Here is a 19,834-nt window from a genome sequence, read left to right as displayed (position 1 = left end):
CATTAAAAAATCACAGATCCAGATTAAAGGACATTGCATATACAGTAATGGTTTAAGGCTCCAATAGCAGTATTTGTTCTGTTGAATTGATTTTTATAGGAAATGACCATCGAAAGCATCTGAAATCTGCATTCCCTCAAATATGTTCAGATTGATATTGAACAATAACTATAGAAGAGTTTAATCCAATTAACTAGTTGCAGAAATTTTAAAACATCACAGCTTCAATCATAACGTCAGGGGAAAAAAATGAAAACATGTGTTCCATCAACTCCCTAATATTGTATGGTTTGTGATTTCCATGTAACGATATTCAAATGGAAATAGATATTTTCATAGCTGACTTTGCAATCATTTTATATTGTTTCTAGTGGTGCCCTTTTATGAAGAGCTTACAGTAAATATATAAAAATTGCATGATAATCACAAGCAATTTACATGAATCACATTTTTGAGCACCACTTTTGTGCATTTGTAAAGAGCCGTTCAGCCTGAAGATCAATTAGGAAGATTTCTGGGGTGAATAGTTTGCTGTCCTGTGAACTCCTGGAAGCATGAAGACAATTTAGTATTAAGCATTATTATTGGTCCTAGATAATATTAGAACTGTAAAAGGATGACTGCTGTGCCAATGTTTTCAAAACTGTATGAACTCATGACTTGAGTTGACTGGAAAAAATGAAGGACTTCAAAATGGGATGAAATCAAAAGCCTCAGAACAAGAGATCTAACATGTATGTATAATAACACTCAGTTCCTTGCTAGAGCTTCAGGCTACTCAGTTACTATCCTGGCTATAGGCAAACTAGAAGGACACCAGGAGAAAGGACTTTACCATAAACTCCCACATTAAAGGGGTAGTAAACCCGGCTGCACTGCTCAACCAAACTTTACTCCAGTTGTTGCTGGACTACAAATCCCTACAAATCCCAGAATAACGTAACATATAATGAAGATTGAGACATGCCGGGTGCTGTAGATTAGCATCATCAGGGTTGTTTAGTACCACTTTAAAACATATTCCCTTTTATTCTTCATAGATAACCCCTGCATCTATTAACCTTCACGTGAAAATTATCTTTAAAAAACATAAAATATTAACATAATTCCTAAAATAGAGTGTGGAAAAAGCATACTCATTTATCAACACTGAGCAAATTAGCCGATGGGCAGTTACCTATAGCAACAATCATTGATTAGCTTTTTAAAGCCAGCTACAAGTAGAACAATGAACGCAACAATTTGATTGGTTGTCATCCATGTATTTTTTCAGTATATCTCCAGGGTTAATTGCGTTTGACCTCAGAATATATGATCTCCAATTGAAGTGCTTCCTTTGGTTTAATTTTTGAGAAATTCAGGGAGGCATTTTGCACATCTTTTTCATTCATTATATACAAGTCATCCTTAACCTGTTTTGCTTCCTCTGTGTTGGTGTAGGATTCCTGCAGAAAATCAAATAATATTTCTGTATGACTATATGGGATTTAACATACAGCGCTTGTACTGTACTTTATTACAAGATAAATAAAGAGGAACAAGAACTATTATGCAGAGTATGTCAATGAGTAACCAAGTAATGAAGGTTTACTTCTAAATAGTCCCAATTCTGTTAATACAACAAATGAAGCATGGTTCACACAAGGAGAAATTCAAAAGAGACTATAACATGTAACGGTAAACAAAGCTCCAGGACCAAATGGTATTCATCCCAGGGTACGAAATGATCTTAGCTCTGTGATTGCCAAACCTCTTTTTTTGATTTATCAGGATTCATTGAGTTCTGGCATGGTGCCAAGGGACTGACAAATTGCTAATGTGGTGCCGCTATTCAAAAAGTGATCCCATTCTCAGCCTGAAAACTATAGGCTGGTAAGTCTGACATCAGTGGTAGGAAAGCATTTTGAAAGGAGTATTAAGGGATACAGTACTTGACTTCATTGCAAATAATAATACTATGAGTTTGTGCCAGCATGGTTTTATGTGTAACCGATCTTGCCAAACAAATGTAATTGCCTTTTATGAGGAGATGAGCAGGAACCTCGACTCTGCAATGGCAGTGGAATGAATCTACTTGGGCTTTGCTACAGTACCACACAGAAGATTAATGGTTACATTTAGGAGTAATGGCTCTGAACATAGTGTTTGTACTTGGATAGAGAACTGGCTAAAAGAAAGATTACAAAGAGTTGTTGTAAATGGAACATTTTCTATTTTGACCAGTGTTGTTAGTGGACTTGCAGGGGTCTGTTCTTGGTTTGCTTTTCAACTTTATTATTAATGACCTGGAGGTGGGCATTGAATGTAATATCTCTATTTTTGCTGGTGATACAAAATTGTGCAGAACTATAAGTCATATGCAGGATGCTGCCACTTTGCAGAGTGCTTTGACTAGATTAGAAAACTGGGCAGAAAACTGGAAAATTAGGTTCAATGTTCATAAATAAAAGGTTATGCATTTTGACAGAAATAATATAAATACAAGTTATACACTAAATGGCAGTGTGTTGGGGTATCCTTAACTGAGAAGAATCTAGGGTTTTTTGTAGATAACAAGTGAGGTTGTGGAATGCCCAGCTGGGCAATGTTGTTGCCCTGATGGCTGATTCTTTTAATGCCTTTAAGAGGGGCTTGGATGATTTCTTGGACAGACATAATATCCAAAGCTATTGTGATACTAAAATCTACAATTAATATAGATATTGGTATAAATAGTTTCAGTGGGTCTGTGTAGGTATGTGTGCTGGGTTTCATTTGGAGGGGTTGAACTTGATGGACTTTGGTCTTTTTTCAACCAAATTTATCTATGTAACTATGTAATACTGGGGATGTATCTTACAAGTGTTCTTATTTCCTTTGCATCTATTTACTGTATAATCTATAGCACTAGTTCTCAAACAGTGGGACTTACTTCCTTGGGAGGCTTGAAACAGTGACAGAGCCTGCTCATACTGAAGGCCACTTATGGTGAGTATTAGGAGAATAATCATTTGCTCTCCTAGATACACTTGAAAACGTTGTTTGAAGGTCAGTAGAGTAAGATTTTGGGTGAATATGAATTTGCTGTCATAGATACTTACATAGTTACGATGTTAATTTATTTGGTTGAAATAAAACAAAAGTCCATCTGGTTGAGCACCTCCAAATAACCCCCAGTGGGATCTTCAGATCAACAGTTGTATTTATAGGCATGTTTATAGATTTATATGTATAAATTTATAAATAGAGTGATTGATTGATAGATAGATGATTAATAGATGATAGATAAATTGATGATAGATAGATAGATAGATAGATAGATAGATAGAGAGATAGAGAGATAGATAGAAAGATAGAGAGATAGATTGATAGATAGATGATAGATAGATCACAATAGCCTTTGATATTATGCATATTCAAGATGTCATCAACATCTTACGCCATCACAACATAAGACATACATTTGCAAAATGGCAAAGAAATGACTAGTTGCAAGTCTTCTGCCATCTCTCTAGCTCATTAATACCATTTCTAAGGACTGAGCCCCAAAACTGCACTGCATCAAGGTGCAACCTTACCAGGAATCTATTAAGATGCAAAGTTAAATTTTTAACCCTAAGACTAATGCCCTTTTTAATGAAGATAGCACTATATTTTCTTTAGTAGCTGCTTATTGTTGCACAGTATATTATCCAGAAAAATCCTCAAATCTTTCTCAATTACAGAGGCCCCAATACACTACTATTCACTGTATAAGTACTATTTATGTACCCAAATGCATAACCTTTATCAACATTTAACCTCATTTGCCCGTTTGCTCCCTGGTTCTCCAATTAGTCAAGTCACTCTGTAACATCCTACATGGAACTTTTGCACAAATTAATATCAGCAAGAATAGAAACTTACAATGCCGACTCTAGTCTGTTAATAAACAAATACAAAATTATGTTCTTGGAACTATGGTTTAGTACCTGATAAACTGATAGTTTACAATATATGTACCCATTTCATGAGCTAAGAGTGCCATCAACAAAAACTGAACCTTCGGATGGGCCCTAAACAAAGGTTGGACCATCAAGGAGAGCTTGAATTCAAAATGTTTAACAATCATTGCTCTATAATTACATTGTGTTACAAGGACATGATTCCATCTTACTACCTTGGTATCCCTTACGGCAGAGGTTTCTAAACTGAAGGCATCAGACTGAATGAAATCAATAGACAGGGACTGAGCTTTTTGGTGACAGACAACTGACTGTGCCTCATCTGATAATCTCTGTTTTTTGCAGAATATACCAACGAACCCAGGAGCACACACTCACATACACAATAACAATTATAAAATAAATGAAAAACCCAATAGTATCACTTACATCGCTGATGCTTTGTATAGTCTCTGTATTATTGTAAATCACAACACCATCACTTTTATCCAACTCTTTAGTAGTTCTGTCCTCCTGTAACTGCTTCCTGTAACAAAATGATAAAAATACATTAGTGAATTAGTAATACCACCAAGGATGAAATAAGCAGCAGATCAATGTTAATTTTTTTCTATATATAACCTACTGGTTTTCATACAGACATGTTCTAAACAGTTAATTAAAATTACTCAAGATAAGCATAAATAGCAATTTCATAGATAAGTCTGTTCAGAAAAATTCTTTACTCCAGAAGGGCATTGTCTGAACCAGATCAGCTTTCTGAGAAATTGTTAAAAATTGATACATTGAATTGACCGTTGACCTGCCAGGGTACCGAAGGATCTCCTGGTGGCCACCATCAATTCCTGTTTACCATAGTTCTACATGAACACTGTCAGCATCTGAATATTGTGAAAGTGGGCCCACAATGTTAGGTTCTCTGGTGGGCCCTACGAAGTCCAATTCAAAGTGTTTTGGATGGACACTATGACTTCTGATAATTCTGCCTCTAGATAACCCTATTTGACCTCTGTGGACCTGCTACATTCTTGGGAATTTGTTTCTGCACAACAGAAATAACAAATAAAGAGGAAGTTTCATCAATCTGTTTCAAAGCACCAATCCTGAAAGAGATATCATGATAAAGAAATAAATAACCGAAGACTTACTTTCTCATCCATCTGAATACAAACACCAATGTTATCACCCCAAAAGTGAAAAATAAAATACAAAGTCCGACAATGAAGAAATGTATCTTTGACTTTTGTGCATCTGAAAAACAAAAGGGGTTTATTACATATTAATGATCATATGAAAAGAAACAACTACACTGCAGATGATTTAAGAGGGGCCATCATTTTGGGCTGTTCCAAGCATATTCTAAGTTACAAAGCTATTACATGCATGGAAAAGCTGTTAACTGAGTTGTTGCTGGGCTAAAGATCCCAGCACAATGTATAACAATGGTCCCAAGCCTTTTTTACCCGTAAGCCACACTGAAGTGTAAAAATAAAGTTGGGGGGGCAACACAGGCATGAAAAAAGTTCCCGTGGGATGCAAAATAAACATTCATTGGCTATTTGGTAACCCCTGTATGGAATGGCAGATTACAGGAGTTTCTGCTTGATCACTAGGAGCATCATCCAAGGGGCTTGTGAGCAACATGTTGCTCATGGGCTACTGGTTGGGGATCAATTGTGTGTGATATTATCAAGAATAAGAAGACTTAGGGGCAGATTTATCAAGGGTTGAGTTTATGGGAGTTTGTCAAAAATCGAAATTTTTCAAAAAATTCAAATTTTTCAAACTCGGTTGAATGGGATCGACCTGCAAACTCGAATTGAATTTGAATTGAATCAAATTTGAGTCGAATTCAATTCAAGTTTTTTCTCCAAAAAAAACTTGATTTTCAGTAAGGGTGCAAACAACAGCAATTCGGCAGGTTTAAGGTGGCAAATTAGTTGAATTTGAACTCTTAAAGGGACAGTTCATGATAAATTTCAAATTCAAATTTTTTTAAAAACTCAAATCGAATTTTAACAATTCCCTAGTCAATTTTCACTAACATAAAATTCTAATTTTAAAATTCAAAGTTCAGATTTGAAATTCTAATTTTCACTTTGGCACTTTGATAAATCTGCCCCTTAATATAATAAGATATGAGCCCCCCCCCAAACTTTGTGCTCCTAGAGAACCTGAACGTAATCCTCTGATAGCTTCTCCTTCCTACGTCCTCCTGTCATAGGTCTACATGGTCCGTTTGTAACTAGTGGGTTCACAGGAGGATGTGGTGCTGGAGGTGGTTGATTAAGTGCCAAAGAAAGTCTTTTTTTTTTTCGGTTGCCACATTTTTACAAGGTTGTAAAATGTTCAGTGAGAACATTTCAAAGATAGATATAAAGATTTAGGGTATGATAAATCTGGGCCTTTTATTCTGTACATGACAGAGATGTACAAAGATATATATTCTTCACAGAGCAATAAAGAGTACAATTGTTTATTACACACACACACACACACACACACTTGTATGTTGCTTTCCATAAACAGAAATTGTATCTTGTTACTGATATTCAAGTCCTTCAATTAAATATATGCTAGACTTACTGTACATTAGAATTAACATCAGATAAGTGTAACTTACATTCTACAGAGACACTGATAGAGCGGTTGTTGATTCCCCTTTGGTTCTGTGCAGTACATGTATAAGTATCAGTGTCATTCTCTGTTACATTCCTTAGTGAAAGAGTCAGTTTCTGTCCATTCTGCTTGATATTCTCAACACGGCTATTTCCTTTAGTCCAGCTAATTTTGGCCATTGGGTTACTGTTTACTTTACAGTAGATTTCCTGGGAGTCGCCTTCTCTCACAATTAGACTGTTGATCTCTTCTGTTCCCCCTGTGATTGCATAGCAAGGTATTAAACTCATCATTAAACAAAAAAGAAATCTATAGACTGAATACAGCAAAGAATGAATCAAAGAATGCTTGAGCAAGAAATACACTGTATATAATATATAATCAGGCTGGGGCAGGATTAATAAAACATTACTCTGGACACTGGAAAATGTACCTTAAAAAATAAGGCTGTTTTTTTTGGCATAAAAATGTAAAGACTGGCTCCTCAACCAGACTCTAAATGATTGACTTGTGGCTCTCCAGGAATCAAAGGTTAATTAAATCCAGCATTTTGCTTAGGACAAAGTCTCCAGGCTGTTGCGCTTTATATCTTTTCTAGAGAATTATTGGCTCCTGAAGGCTGCTTAGTGGGAGGCAGCACCCACAACCCTTCTGGGAGTCCCTTCCACAGACAGACCAGACAGGCTCCTTGACTGATATAAAATAATATGCCCCACAAAGCAGCATTAATATGCAACATCAATTGTGCATGCAATATTACCTGGAACAGTGATATTCAGAATGGGTGGATCTGCAACACAAATAATTTAGACATATAAAAACACACATGTAGAGTATATTTACAGCAGCAAAGAAACACAACATGTGACACACATTGCTGCTGTCCAGCCAGCAGATAAGCAGGGTTTTATCGCTGATTTAATTTCAGAGTCTCAAACTCTGATAGTTGTGCAAAGTGTAAAGGTTTGCTGCCATCAGAGGAGGAGGTTTAAACTAGGGATCCACCGAATCCAGGATTCGGTTCAGAATTCGGCTATTTCAACAGGATTCGGATTTGGTGAATCCTTCTGCTGGCCGAACCGAATCCGAATCCTAATTTGCATAGGCAAATTAGGGTCGGGAGGGAAATCGCATGACTTTTTGTCACAAAACAAGGAAGTAAAAAAAATGTTCCCCTTCCCACCCCTAATTTGCATATGCAAATTTGGATTTGGTTCGGTATTCGGCCGAATCTTTCGCGAAGGATTCAGGGGTTCGGCCGAATCCAAAATAGTGGATTCGGTGCATCCCTAGTTTAATCTAATATCTAAACCAAGGCAAGTGGTTGTCTGCATTTTATTTAAACATAGTGGGGGTCATTTATCAACACTGGGCAAATGTGCCCATGGGCAGTAACCCATGGCAACCAATCAAATGGCTGCATTCATTGTTCTACTTGCAGATGGCTTTAAAAAGCTAGTCACTGATTGGTTGCTAACTGGCCTTGGGCAAACTGGTAACTGGCCTTGGGCAAATTTACACAGTGTTGCTAAATGAGCCCCAGTGACTCGTTTCTCTTCACCAAAAATGTGCGAAACAGCGAAAATTAGCCAAAAAGTCTATAGGCGTCAAAAAATGTTGGGCCCACAATGTGGTGCGTTTTAACCCATTGGAGTCTATGGGCATAATTTTTGCACCATTTAGAGTACAGGATAATACATGTGTTTTTTTCTGATAGAGCTTTCGGCAGTTATTCAATTGTACTTCCCAAAGTCGTTATACATGTATGGATAGAATTGAGTGGCCTGATGATCGTGATTGTGAAGTACTATGAATATCAGTTAGCCCTACAATCAGACAGGTATGGAAACAATCTAGAGATACACCATGTTGGCCAGTGGATGGTGCATCAGTCATTGGTGAAGTAAAGATGAGCCACAGCTCCTTTTGGCATATACAGAAGCTCAACACACAGCTCCTTTCTTAGCCACATCATTATAACACTGTCCAAAATCACCCTTCTTTTTCTTCTTAAAATTACTGCTTTGAAAATGTATGGTACTACTCACTGGCACTTTTTTAGGAGTAAAACCACTCCTTAATAATAGAACATGATTAAAGACTTACATTCAACATTCAAGGTGATGCTTTTCTTAGCAGACTCATGTTTATAAGTCACAGTGCAGGTTAAGGAGGAATCATGGTCACTCAGTGATGGAGTGAAAGTGATAGTTGACCAGTAGGTGACAGTCCCATCTTGGTGCCTCAATGTATTATTCTGTGTATTTTCTGTATTTACACTTCCTTCCCATGTGAAGGTAGGAGAGAGCCCAGGACAGTGTGTAGGAGCCGTGCAAGTCACAGTCACTTCTTCACCAGCGATCAGATCATTGGTGGGAGATATATCAGGTTCTTTCAGGTCTACAAGACACACGAGACAAGGAGGCTCATTCATGAATGCAAGGACAAATATAGAAGTGCACGATTCATATTTATTGCTATTCAAAAAAGATCTTACTTTAGGTGAGAAACAATGTTTCCCCTTGGGCACAATCTGAAAGAATATACACAAGTGTATGCATTGAAGCAAGGGAACTAGCAGCCTAGATCTTCCAGTAATTCTGGGACTCCCTTAGAGGGTTATGTCAATAGTCACAACTGACGTGCACCAAGTGAATTAGACACAATGCACAACAACTTGTGAAAAATTTAACAAATCAGATGCTATGTTGCTATCAGTGCATCATATGGAATTTCTGTGACTACAACTTAGCTTGTGCCCTCTAGTAGTGCCTTCTATTAAGTTGAATTCTCTGAAATAAAAAGGCTGTTGTTAAAAACACATACCGATTGTGTTCGACCTGCTCTAGCCTAAGCCGCAGGACAATTACACACACAATAACCCATATTGAAAATGTGCTACTCCCCGAAAGTGCCTTGTGCTAACATTTGCAATTGCCCCAGGTAAATCACATTACTTACATTGATTTGGCTTCATCATGAGAAAATTGGAAAGCAGGAATTTTTAATGTGCGCAAAAATATCTCCCCGTGTTTCATTGCCCTTAAGAAGGGATGGGGGAGATCTAAAAGAATAGCAGTCATGTCATGGGGAGATATTTGTTTTACTGCTGCCTACAGAGTGACAAAACCAGCAATCCCTGTTCTGTACTTTACACTAACACTAGGGATGGGTGAATTTATTCGCCAGTGGCGAATTTGCGGCAAATTTCCGCATTTCGCCGCCGGCGAATAAATTTGCGAATTTACTCCATTAACATTAATGGCCGTCAAAATCCGTGTTTAACAAATTTTTCGCCCATTTTGTGAATTTCACGGTAAATAGCAAATTTCGTGGAGAACTGAAACGGGACAAATTCGCCCATCACTATTTTACACTGTCCAAGATCTGTTTGGTTCTGTATGAACAAAATGGCATCCTGTAATTGTAATCATTTTGTTTTTATTTTCACTCACCTGTCACAGATACATTTGGCTGGATATGAAGATAGTTACATTTTAAAGGATCTCTATCCTCAAGTCTGAAGTGGTTCTGGTCAGTGTCTCCTGGTTGTGCATCACTGATAGAGAAGGAACAGTCTCCTGCACTCACTTTCCCAGTGAATATAAAGCGCCCGTTTGTTCTATCAGGGAACTGAGAGGAGTCAGTAGAAGCTGCAACTGGGCCATTTGGATGTCCATTATATCCTTTATACCAGATTCCAATGGCATCTTTGGTTAAGTTATAACCAGGACCAACAGTAAAGTTACAGGGGATGAGCACACAGAGTCCCCTCTGCACTGTCACCTCTGCTGGTGCCTCAATTTTAAACCCTGTTCGAGCCTCTGTCTGTTCCTCACACTTCCTGCCTGTGGGAGAGATATAAATATCATATGTGCTTTGTTTATCATGCTTTACATTCTGTCAGAAAAGAAAAATAGTTATATTCTTGAAGGGGGTTATTTATTAAAGTCAGAATGTATCTAATTGTTTTCTGAAATGTCCCCTTTTTTATCAATACATTTTCCCGAAAATTTCCAGTTTGGGAAAAACTCTAAAAAATCATGAAAATCGTCCAAAAATTTAAATCGTATTAATTTTTCAGATTTTCCTCCCGAAAAATCTAGTTTTTTTGCCTGAAAACCAGAAAATCCTTGAATTATTATTGCACGAAACCCAGCATAGATCAGCATATCTTCGGGACTTCTGCCATTGACTTATATACAAACTCGGCAGATCTGAGATGCCAGATTTTTGGATTCTGACTTTTTCCATCCTCGGTTTATAATAAATCCCAAAAAACGTTGTTTTGTTTTTTTTTAACTAAAAATTTCAATTTAATAGTAAAAAAATAGATTTTTTTGGATTTTTGGCATTCGGACTTGAATAAATAACCCCGTAAGATTCAAGTAACTCTTCCATAATTTCATGCAGTGTTGTTGATTTGCAAGTTGCATGTTATTCTGCATGAATCGGATGTGGCTCTACAGCAGCCCTGTTCAACTGGATCCACCATTCTGAGAACTTACACACAGGTGTTTAAATGTAAAGTGTATTGTTAAACATCTCAAAACAAATGTATTGCATTTATATGCATTTTCATACATGGAATCACATCTATTTTTTCAGTTCAACGTGTTTTATTATTTTATTGAATTTAAAATGTGCATCAAACACATAAAAAATACATATCGAAAGGTGGTGGCTTTTCTAAGTCTCAACATGATCAATAAGCATGAGTGGAGACTGAACCAGAAGATAGTGGCTTAAGACAGTGTCCTTCCCACCACCCTCTCACTCCCTGGCCATTCGCACTAAATTCTTCTCACACAAGAAACCAGTTGATACAAATGGGTTAAAATGATCCCATGAAGATGATGTAAACATGATTTATGTTGGAATGCAGTTCAGTTGTATAAAGACCTGGTAATCCTTCAGGATTTTTTAGGAATTAACCCCCACCCAAACAGGGTACACCAAAGGCACAATTGGGGCACAACTTGTAAGGGGGAGAATGGGGCAACACAAAAGTTATTTTGGGGTAATTACCATTTTCTGCAGCTAGATGGTTAAGTTGGATATATGTTAGTTCTAATTATAGTGTCTGGGCAATAGAGGGAGCTAGCGAGTAGGCAAAAACCTAAAATGTTCAAGGGGGTGGAGCTCAGTAGGATATAAAAGGAGACAGGATATCAGGCAGAGGTGTGCTTCATGGGAGGAACATCTAGGGAAGAAGACAACATAGAAAAGAGCCCCAGACAGTACCAAACTTATTGGAAAGAGTGAAGCCTGGCCTAGTCAGCAGCTTAGTTTTGTTATAGTACACTTAGCAGATTAATATAGTGACAATGGGCAGCCAAAAGCCCCACTGAGGAGTGCGTGGCAATAGTTTCCTAGTGGGTACCTCTCCAGTTAGGGTTAAAATGAATAGTGTAGGGCACTGGACTCCCGGGGAAGTTGACTAAGAAGGTGTTAAGACCAATTAAGAGTGCCGTGGAATTGCTGGTGTCATGGTTTTGGCCCTGTAGAGGAGAAAGTGTTCACGGTTCCCTAGAGTGATAGCACCTAAAGTGGTCGTGAGTAATTGAGAGAAATTATTTAACTGAGTGCTGACCTGACTGTGTTGACCTGTTACTTTAAATGCCTGAATTATGCTATGTACTTGTATGATGGTTTGGAATGATTTGGTTCCAGGGAGGTTAACATTGCTGAATATAATATAATTTTGCTTGGGTTTTCCTAAATAGGGAGCTAAGCAAAGAATTGGCCTACTCTATTCTACCTTAGCTGGCTGCCCTAATCTGATTTATCAACATTTGAAGAAAAATAATTACAATTTCAGTAGTAGTAAATAGAATTTTTGTTACCAGTGGAAAACATTTGATTCACCCGTGTTATCTAACATTTTGTTCAGAGTGAATACTTTTTAATGAGTTGTGCATTTCTCATAGATTTAGATTGTTAATTTAACTTTTTTGTTTAGTACTTTAGCCATTGCCAATTAAATACTTCAATACAGTATATAACCACTTTTTTTTTTTCAAAAAATCATAAAACCTAGTAAAAACATTTTCACGATGGAAAAAAATTAGTGGGTGGGAATAAGAATAACTAGATCTTTAACTATGTCATTACATTTAATATATATATATATATATATATATATATATATATATATATATATATATATATATATATATATATATATATCTTTTTTTTGCCACAGCAATATTTTTTTTTTTTGTAGTGTTTATTCTCCTTTTGTGTCTTCAGTTACATTAATAAAAAGTCAACTATACTTACCCTTCCAGTGCAATGACAAAATAGACAGGAGAATAATATGGTATTCCCAGTAAAACCAATATCTTCTGACCCCCATCCTGATATACAGCCAGCATAGACTGGTCTATGGTCAAAGAAGGACTAATTTACCTAGAAAATATGAAAAAAGTATGAAGTGTGAAGAGATGGCTAAGTATGTTTAAAGGGGAACTAAAGTCTAAAACAGAATATTGCTAGCAATACTGTATTTTATATACTAAACATAAACATTCTGAACTTACTGCACAGAGACCAGCCTAGCCAAGCCCAGAGGTTGAGAAGCCTAATAAAAATTAATGATTTATGCTTTCAAAGTTGTCCATAAGGGTTGCCATCTTATAACTTTGTTCCCCCGCCATTTGAGTGACTGGTGGACATGCACATGCTCAGTATTCTCTGGGCTGCTGTTGGGAGATTGATGTTAGGGATTGTTGTAAATTATCAAAACAGCAAAAGTCACATATCATCTGTCACAGAAGCTGATACAGCAACATTTATTAATAATCAGAATTGATATATGCAGTCTGCACTGTCCTATCATGTCTTTATGGGGAAAATTCTTAATAATGGAAGAATATAGGCAGTAGATATAAGAAGAATATAAGTAGATACAATATGAATATAGTAAGTAGATATAAAAGACTAGGAGAATAAAGAAGTTAAGGAAAGGAGGAATAATAGTTTGGAAAGTGGGCCCATTGTCTTCTGTAGTAATAGTTTTCTGGTGGGCCCCTGGTATCCCAGTCCGACACTGAGTGCTGGTAATCTAATTAGAATTCCCACTGGTCAATTCTCTTACATCTATAATTAAGCTTTTCTTTTCAATTTCTGAAGAGAACTAGGGGAATCAAGAAAAGGAATCATGGAGGGATTCCCATAAATTATACTGAACTTATACAGATCCAGGCATAGAAACAAAGGTGTATTATGGATACGGGTCCATATAAAGCAGATATTTTTTTACTAACTTGAAACCAACACTCTGATTTAAAGAAAAGGATAAAAAAACAGCACAATTCAAAGTAACATAGTAAGTTAAGTTGAAAAAAGACACACGTCCATCAAGTTCAACGTGCCTAATATATAATATATATAATCTGCTTAACTTCTAGTTGATCCAGAGGAAGGCAAAAAAAAAAACAACATTTGAAGCCTCTCCAATTTGCCTCAGTAATAATAATTTTTATCATTAGTCATTAATAGTGATGGGCAAATTTAATTGGCAGGCAGCGAATTAATTAATGAATTTGCCGTGAAAATTTGCCAGCGTCAAAGTTTTTTTGATGTCGGCAACGGATTTGACAACGGTGGCAATTTATATCAACTTATCCAACTTTGATGCCGGCACCCTTTTTGACGCCGGCAAATTGTTGCCGGAGTCAAAATCTGAATTTCGCAAATTTCTTGTTCCATTTCACTTTGCCACAAATTTCTCAAATTTCCCACAAAATTTACAAAATTCGTGGCGAAGCAAAACGGGACAAATTCGCCCATCACTGGTCATTAATACACTGCTCATTAGACATGGCGAGATCACAAGGTGCATATTAAAGGAACAGTAACATCAAAAAATAAAAGTGTTTTAAAATAATGAAAATATAATGCAGTGTTGCCCTGCACTGGTAAAACTGCTGTGTTTGCTTAAGAAACACTACTATTGTTTATATAAATAAGCTGCTGTGTAGCAATGGGGGCAGCCATTCAAAGGAGAAAATGCTGAGGTTACACAGCAGATAGCAGATAAGCTCTATAGAACATAATGGTGTTATCTGTTATCCACTATTTAACCTGTGCCATATAGTCATTTTTCAATTTCCGCCATTGCGACACAGCAGCTTGTTAATATAATCTATAGTAGTGTTTCTGAAGCAAACACACCAGTTTTACCAGTGCATTTTTTGGTGTTACTGTTCCTTTAAAATCAGTATATATATACCATTTCGCAAATTTCACGGGATATCCGCAAATTTTTCGGCAAAGGGAAAAGGGACTGTTGGGTTTCTACTTCCATCAGGTCCCTAATATTAGAGCTAAACTATTAATCTATTAACACTAATGACTGGCCTTCCTTGTGTAGAACACAAGTGCAATGACATCATAAAGATTTTCCACTTAGATTGTAAGCTCTATGGGACAGGGACCTCCTTCTTACAATCTCTCTTCCCACATGGCACTTGAGCTTTTTGTGCTTATACTGTACATAAGCTCTGTGTACTTTGTGCATATTCATTGTATTTATGATGTTACTTGTCTTCCCTGTGTGTACTTTTATGTATTGTACTCTTATATATTGTACTTTTATATTATACACACGAGCCATAAACATTCTGTAAATTATATCTTTATAAATGGTATTTAGTGATGTGATCGTTATAATCTGAGCTTAGTGATGTAATTTCTGTCACATGACTGAAACTCGTGTATTATAATAAATAAAATACCCCCTGTAGCAAAATAAGAAGATATTAAGGGGCACATTTACTAAGCTCAAGTGAAGTATTCGATTGAAAAATACTTCGAGTTTGGAAGTATTTTTTTGGGTACTTCGACCATCGAATAGGCTACTTCGACTACGACTTTGAATCAAACGATTCGAAGTAAAAATCGTTCGACTATTCGACCATTCGATAGTCGAAGTACTGTCTCTTTAAAAAATACTTTGACTACTTCGCCAACTAAAACCTACCGAGCTCCAATTTTAGCCTATGGGGAACTTGCCCATAAATTTTCTAATTTTTTTTTTTTATCAAAGTAAAATCGTTCGATTGATGAATTAAACTCCTTCGAATCATTCCATTCGAAGGATTTAATCGGTAAATCCTTCGACTTCGACGGTCGAATATCGAGGGTTACTGAACCCTCGATATTCGACCAATAGTAAATGTGCCCCTAGAAGTCACCTCGGCCTTCCATGAAATGTATATTAATACTCGACCTGCCATGGTCACGGAACACCTCGGTAATTTATAATATCCTTATATTTTACAAGACGGGGGACTTTATTCACTATATATGGTACAGCTCTGTGGGTCCCTACAGTACTTTGCAAATAAAGTTATACATAAATACATACATACCCAATTAGTACATTTAAATAAAAAAAACTCCCCAATAAAATTAATATACTGCATGGGAAAAGGAGAAATAACAGAAGTGGCCAATTATTTCTCAAGGTAACAGAAAAGCAGAAATGTCGTAGACAGCCACAGACAGCAGAGAACTAAAAAATATCCTAAAAAAGGATATTTCTAAAAATGATGTACTTACCCTATCAGGAGAATCCCCATGTCAAGATTTTGTTAGGGCATATTTTAAGGGTCAGCAACTTAGGCAACTTTTCACTCTTCAAAACCTTTTGTAGGTCACTCACCAACCCAGTGTAAAAAAAATCAATCCCCTTTTATGTCCGTATCATCTAACATCTGCAATGTAGGTGCTTCTAGACATCTTAAATTGAAGCCCCCTTGTTGAGAAGGAGAAAACTTTCTGATCAGCTTAATTAAAGGGTAAAAAAAGGACTAGGACAGCACTTATGTCTTCACAGCAGGCTGTCACTGTTAGTGGACAAAAGTGCATAAGTGATGCTAGAGAGGCAAGGGAAACACACAACTGTCATTTAGGATGAAAGTCATAGACTATGTTGGCTCCATACATGAAGGATAGTCCCAAAATAAATAGAGAAACGGAAATCAAGTTCAATATCTGTGCATTGCCGGTGTAACTGATGTTTTTGGAATTAGATATGATGGTGTCTATTTAACACTGAATTATACTTCTATGTGCAAGCAGAAAAGTCACTATAATGTGTGCAAATATTTTCCCCCAAAGCTATGCCATATACAGATCTAGAATACTGTCCCATTCATGATAGGAGAACAGGTAGTTTTGTGTTGGGGGAGAAATAGAGGCAGTAGACATGTCTTACCCAATAGTGAGCCTTCAGGGTATCATCTTAGGGTTGAAATGTGTGGATAGATTATAAAGAAATGGGACTGGGTATGTTCTTCTGTTGAAGTACATTATCCTATCAAGATTATTAGGGTCATGTTGTGCCACCGATAGTATTCTAACTTTTAATCAAACTCCCATACCCTATTTTACTTTATTTATTATTAAAAAAGCTTGATTTAATCAGTTTGAATAAAAACTTGATAAAATTGAGTGAAACCCCAAATCATACACATTTTTCGGGGCTTTTTCCCGAATTGCGAGAGTTTTTCAGATTTTTCCCTGAAAAACCCGAAATGGGTGGAATTTCGGGCTAATTCCAGAGCAGACCACAGAAACGTCAAAATAGGAAAGGGACATCTGCCATTGACTTATACACAACCTTGACAAGTCTGAGATGGCAGATTTTTGGATTCAGGCTTTTTGTTGCGTTGGGCTTTAATAAATCTCAAAAAATTTGAGTTCTGACCCAAAAAGCCGGAACAGAGTTTAGTATATAACCGCTACGAGTGCAATTAACTGCTGAGAAAGAATAAAATTTAGGGGGTTGTATTTTACCGATAACTGTCTTAAGAACTTGTTCTTTCAGAGGCATGAGGATGTGTAGCATCATGTCTCTTATTCGGCCAAGATGCAAAAATCCTACAATGGGAGAGGAGGAACTATTTTAATTATAGAAGTAAGGCATCTGGAGACTCTCTGGGGATGACCTTGTTTTGTCCACCTCTACACCCATCTTTTCCCATATACACAGATTGCTTTATCTGTACACTATCTATTGAATAAACTCTATGTCAGATAAATAAAGTGAATAAAACAGAAGGATTCCTCTGCATGGGTAGAAACAGATCTGCTCAGCAGTCCACAGATTTCCATCCCCTTACTTGTTTACTCCCTGTGGTTTCCAGCTTGATTTTCAGTCTCAGTGAAGAACCTCTGAATTTCTCATTAGCTTCTCATAATCAACCTTGATGCTATTGCCTGTGTCTCTGTGTTGGGGTTGGACACTCTGTCTTCCTCTTCTCTTCTGTCTCTCTGTAGTCTGGCAACACTTTTTGTACTGCATAAAAAACAGAACTGATTACATAGTCTCAAAATCCACAAAGTGAGCCCCGTCCCGATTCATAAGATTTAGTTTTTTTTTTATATATATTTGTTATATTGTTGAATAGCAATAACAAATCTCTTTATCATATGTCCACATAAGTGTCAAATTGTCTTCATATATTAACTGGCTCTTGATGCTGAATAAAACAAGAGATCCAGCCCATTTCCTGGTGGTTTAAGATACTTTTATACCAAACAACTTGAAATACTGAAATAATAGCATTTCTCTGTATAACTTTGGCCTGTGATACATTTCTGTGATCAATTGTCTTATTCCATGCAATTCCTGATTTATTTTTCTTTTAAAGGGATATTATTCTAATGTATCACTCTTATTATTTAACCCCACCAACTAAATATGAGAGCATTTGAAAAAATTATTTTTTTCCAACTTTGTGATCTGAAGGTTCACGCAAGACCAGACTACAAGGTGTATATTTTGCAATGCAATCACTTTGTAACTTCCGTAACAAGCAATGATGGCGCAGAGCAGGGGCAGGAAGGAATATAAGGTTTAACTTAGGGTGAATTCCATAGACCCCAAATGGACTGACTAACCAATTAGCACATTAATTAGATTAACTATTTTCATATTATATTGTAATAACTGTTTACATTGTGATCTAGATACTTAATTACATGAACATTTCCTTTATGAATGTTTCAGTAGTGGTATGACGTGTTATTGGGCCCCACAACAAGATCACTTAACCTCTAAACTTTGGGAACAAGACATTTTCCATGAACAAAAATTACTGCTGCAATATTTTGTTGTTTTTTTTTTATTATTTGTGTAGCGTACACAAGGGGCGTGGCCAAAATTTTTTGTACTGTATGCTTGTGATAATGTGGGGCCCATATAAATAATTTGTATGGGGCCCCAAAGTTTCTGATGGTAGCCCTGGCATGTTTTATTTAAATCATGGGAATAGCATCACTTCCAGTGTATGGGTAAATAACAGCACAAAACCCTGGTTGATAATTCCAGTATTAATGCATACACTTTAGGTAAATTATCAGGGGTGCTTGCCAAGTTTCAATGAGTATGTTTAGTTGTAAGCATATTTCCTTGACTATTTGATTTGTTTGTCTTAAAAAATCCTATTTTTTTTACATTGAACGTTTAAGAAGGTTCTCATAAAAACACTTTGTGCAAATGTATGCCCCCTTAAATTTCTACATCAAAGAATGCTATGACTTACTGCAATTTTACTATATATTTGTAATACATCCTACCAGAGCTTTGAGAGGCCCTGAAAAAGATTTTACCCTGGTGTTCTATAACTAGCTGTGCTTGGTAAAACTAATGAGGGAGAGCTTGGAGAGTAGTGATGGGCGAATTTGCGCCGGCACCCGTTTTTGACGCCGGCACCCGTTTTTGACGCCAGCATCCGTTTTTTCGAAAAAAATAAATAAATTTTGACGCCGGTGAATTTTTGCGCAAATTTTCACGGGCGTTTCGCGAATTTATTCGCTGGCGGCGAATCATGCAAATTCGCGCCTGGCGAATAAATTCGCCCATCACTATTGGAGAGGGCTGCAGTATGTTCTGCTTGGGATAAGCTTTGAGCTTCAGTCATAACTTATATTTTTATTTGTTTTCACAAAAATACAATCATAGGGAAGGACACATATGCCATAATCTTAACAATGTGCAAAAAACATGTATTATTGCATTATCAGTAAGACATAAATAAAAGAGCACCTAACATTTTGTTCAATTTCCTTCTCCCATGTAATACCTTCCAGACAGTATGCTCTAAATAAAGCTAAGTAAAAGAGCCTCTTAGCTTCTTTCTTAGTGGGCACTTTCTTGTTCATAATGCTTATTAGAAGTATTGAGTAAAGGCACAAATGGAAATGCCATAAGCTTTTTCTTATAATTAACCCAAACAACTAAGTCAACCATGAACAGTGTTAACAAAATAAAATAAAAT

At 36.6% G+C, this 19,834-nt stretch overlaps 1 protein-coding gene across 1 annotated transcript; it reads right to left on the bottom strand.

Moving 5' to 3' along the window:
* Positions 1–1,202: 1,202 nt before the first annotated feature.
* On the bottom strand, positions 1,203–12,943 carry LOC108696821 (sialic acid-binding Ig-like lectin 13). Its single transcript, XM_041569717.1, has 8 exons — positions 12,825–12,943; positions 9,998–10,390; positions 8,649–8,942; positions 7,303–7,332; positions 6,547–6,801; positions 5,072–5,174; positions 4,353–4,449; positions 1,203–1,445 (listed from the first exon to the last, which is right to left on the bottom strand). Exons 1-8 carry the CDS (start codon positions 12,898–12,900, stop codon positions 1,287–1,289), a joined length of 1,407 nt encoding a protein of 468 aa, XP_041425651.1. The 5' UTR covers positions 12,901–12,943; the 3' UTR covers positions 1,203–1,286.
* Between the last annotated feature and the right edge of the window lie 6,891 nt (positions 12,944–19,834).

The sequence above is a fragment of the Xenopus laevis genome, chromosome 7L (assembly GCF_017654675.1).
Source record: "Xenopus laevis strain J_2021 chromosome 7L, Xenopus_laevis_v10.1, whole genome shotgun sequence".
Lineage (NCBI taxonomy): Eukaryota > Metazoa > Chordata > Amphibia > Anura > Pipidae > Xenopus > Xenopus laevis.
The sequence above is the reverse complement of the archived record's forward strand: the minus strand, read 5'-3'. Positions and strand labels throughout refer to the sequence as shown.

What these genes read in the sequence shown, in the direction of transcription:
- LOC108696821 (XM_041569717.1), bottom strand. Translation starts at nt 12,900, where the DNA reads ATGGGGGTCAGAAGATATTGGTTTTACTGGGAATACCATATTATTCTC. An exon ending in CATCACCTTGAATGTTGAAT is followed by an intron (nt 7,333 to 8,648) that starts GTAAGTCTTTAA and finishes TTTGTGTTGCAG; the next exon opens with ATCCACCCATTCTGAATATC. An exon ending in GTATTCAGATGGATGAGAAA is followed by an intron (nt 4,450 to 5,071) that starts GTAAGTCTTCGG and finishes ATTTTGTTACAG; the next exon opens with GAAGCAGTTACAGGAGGACA.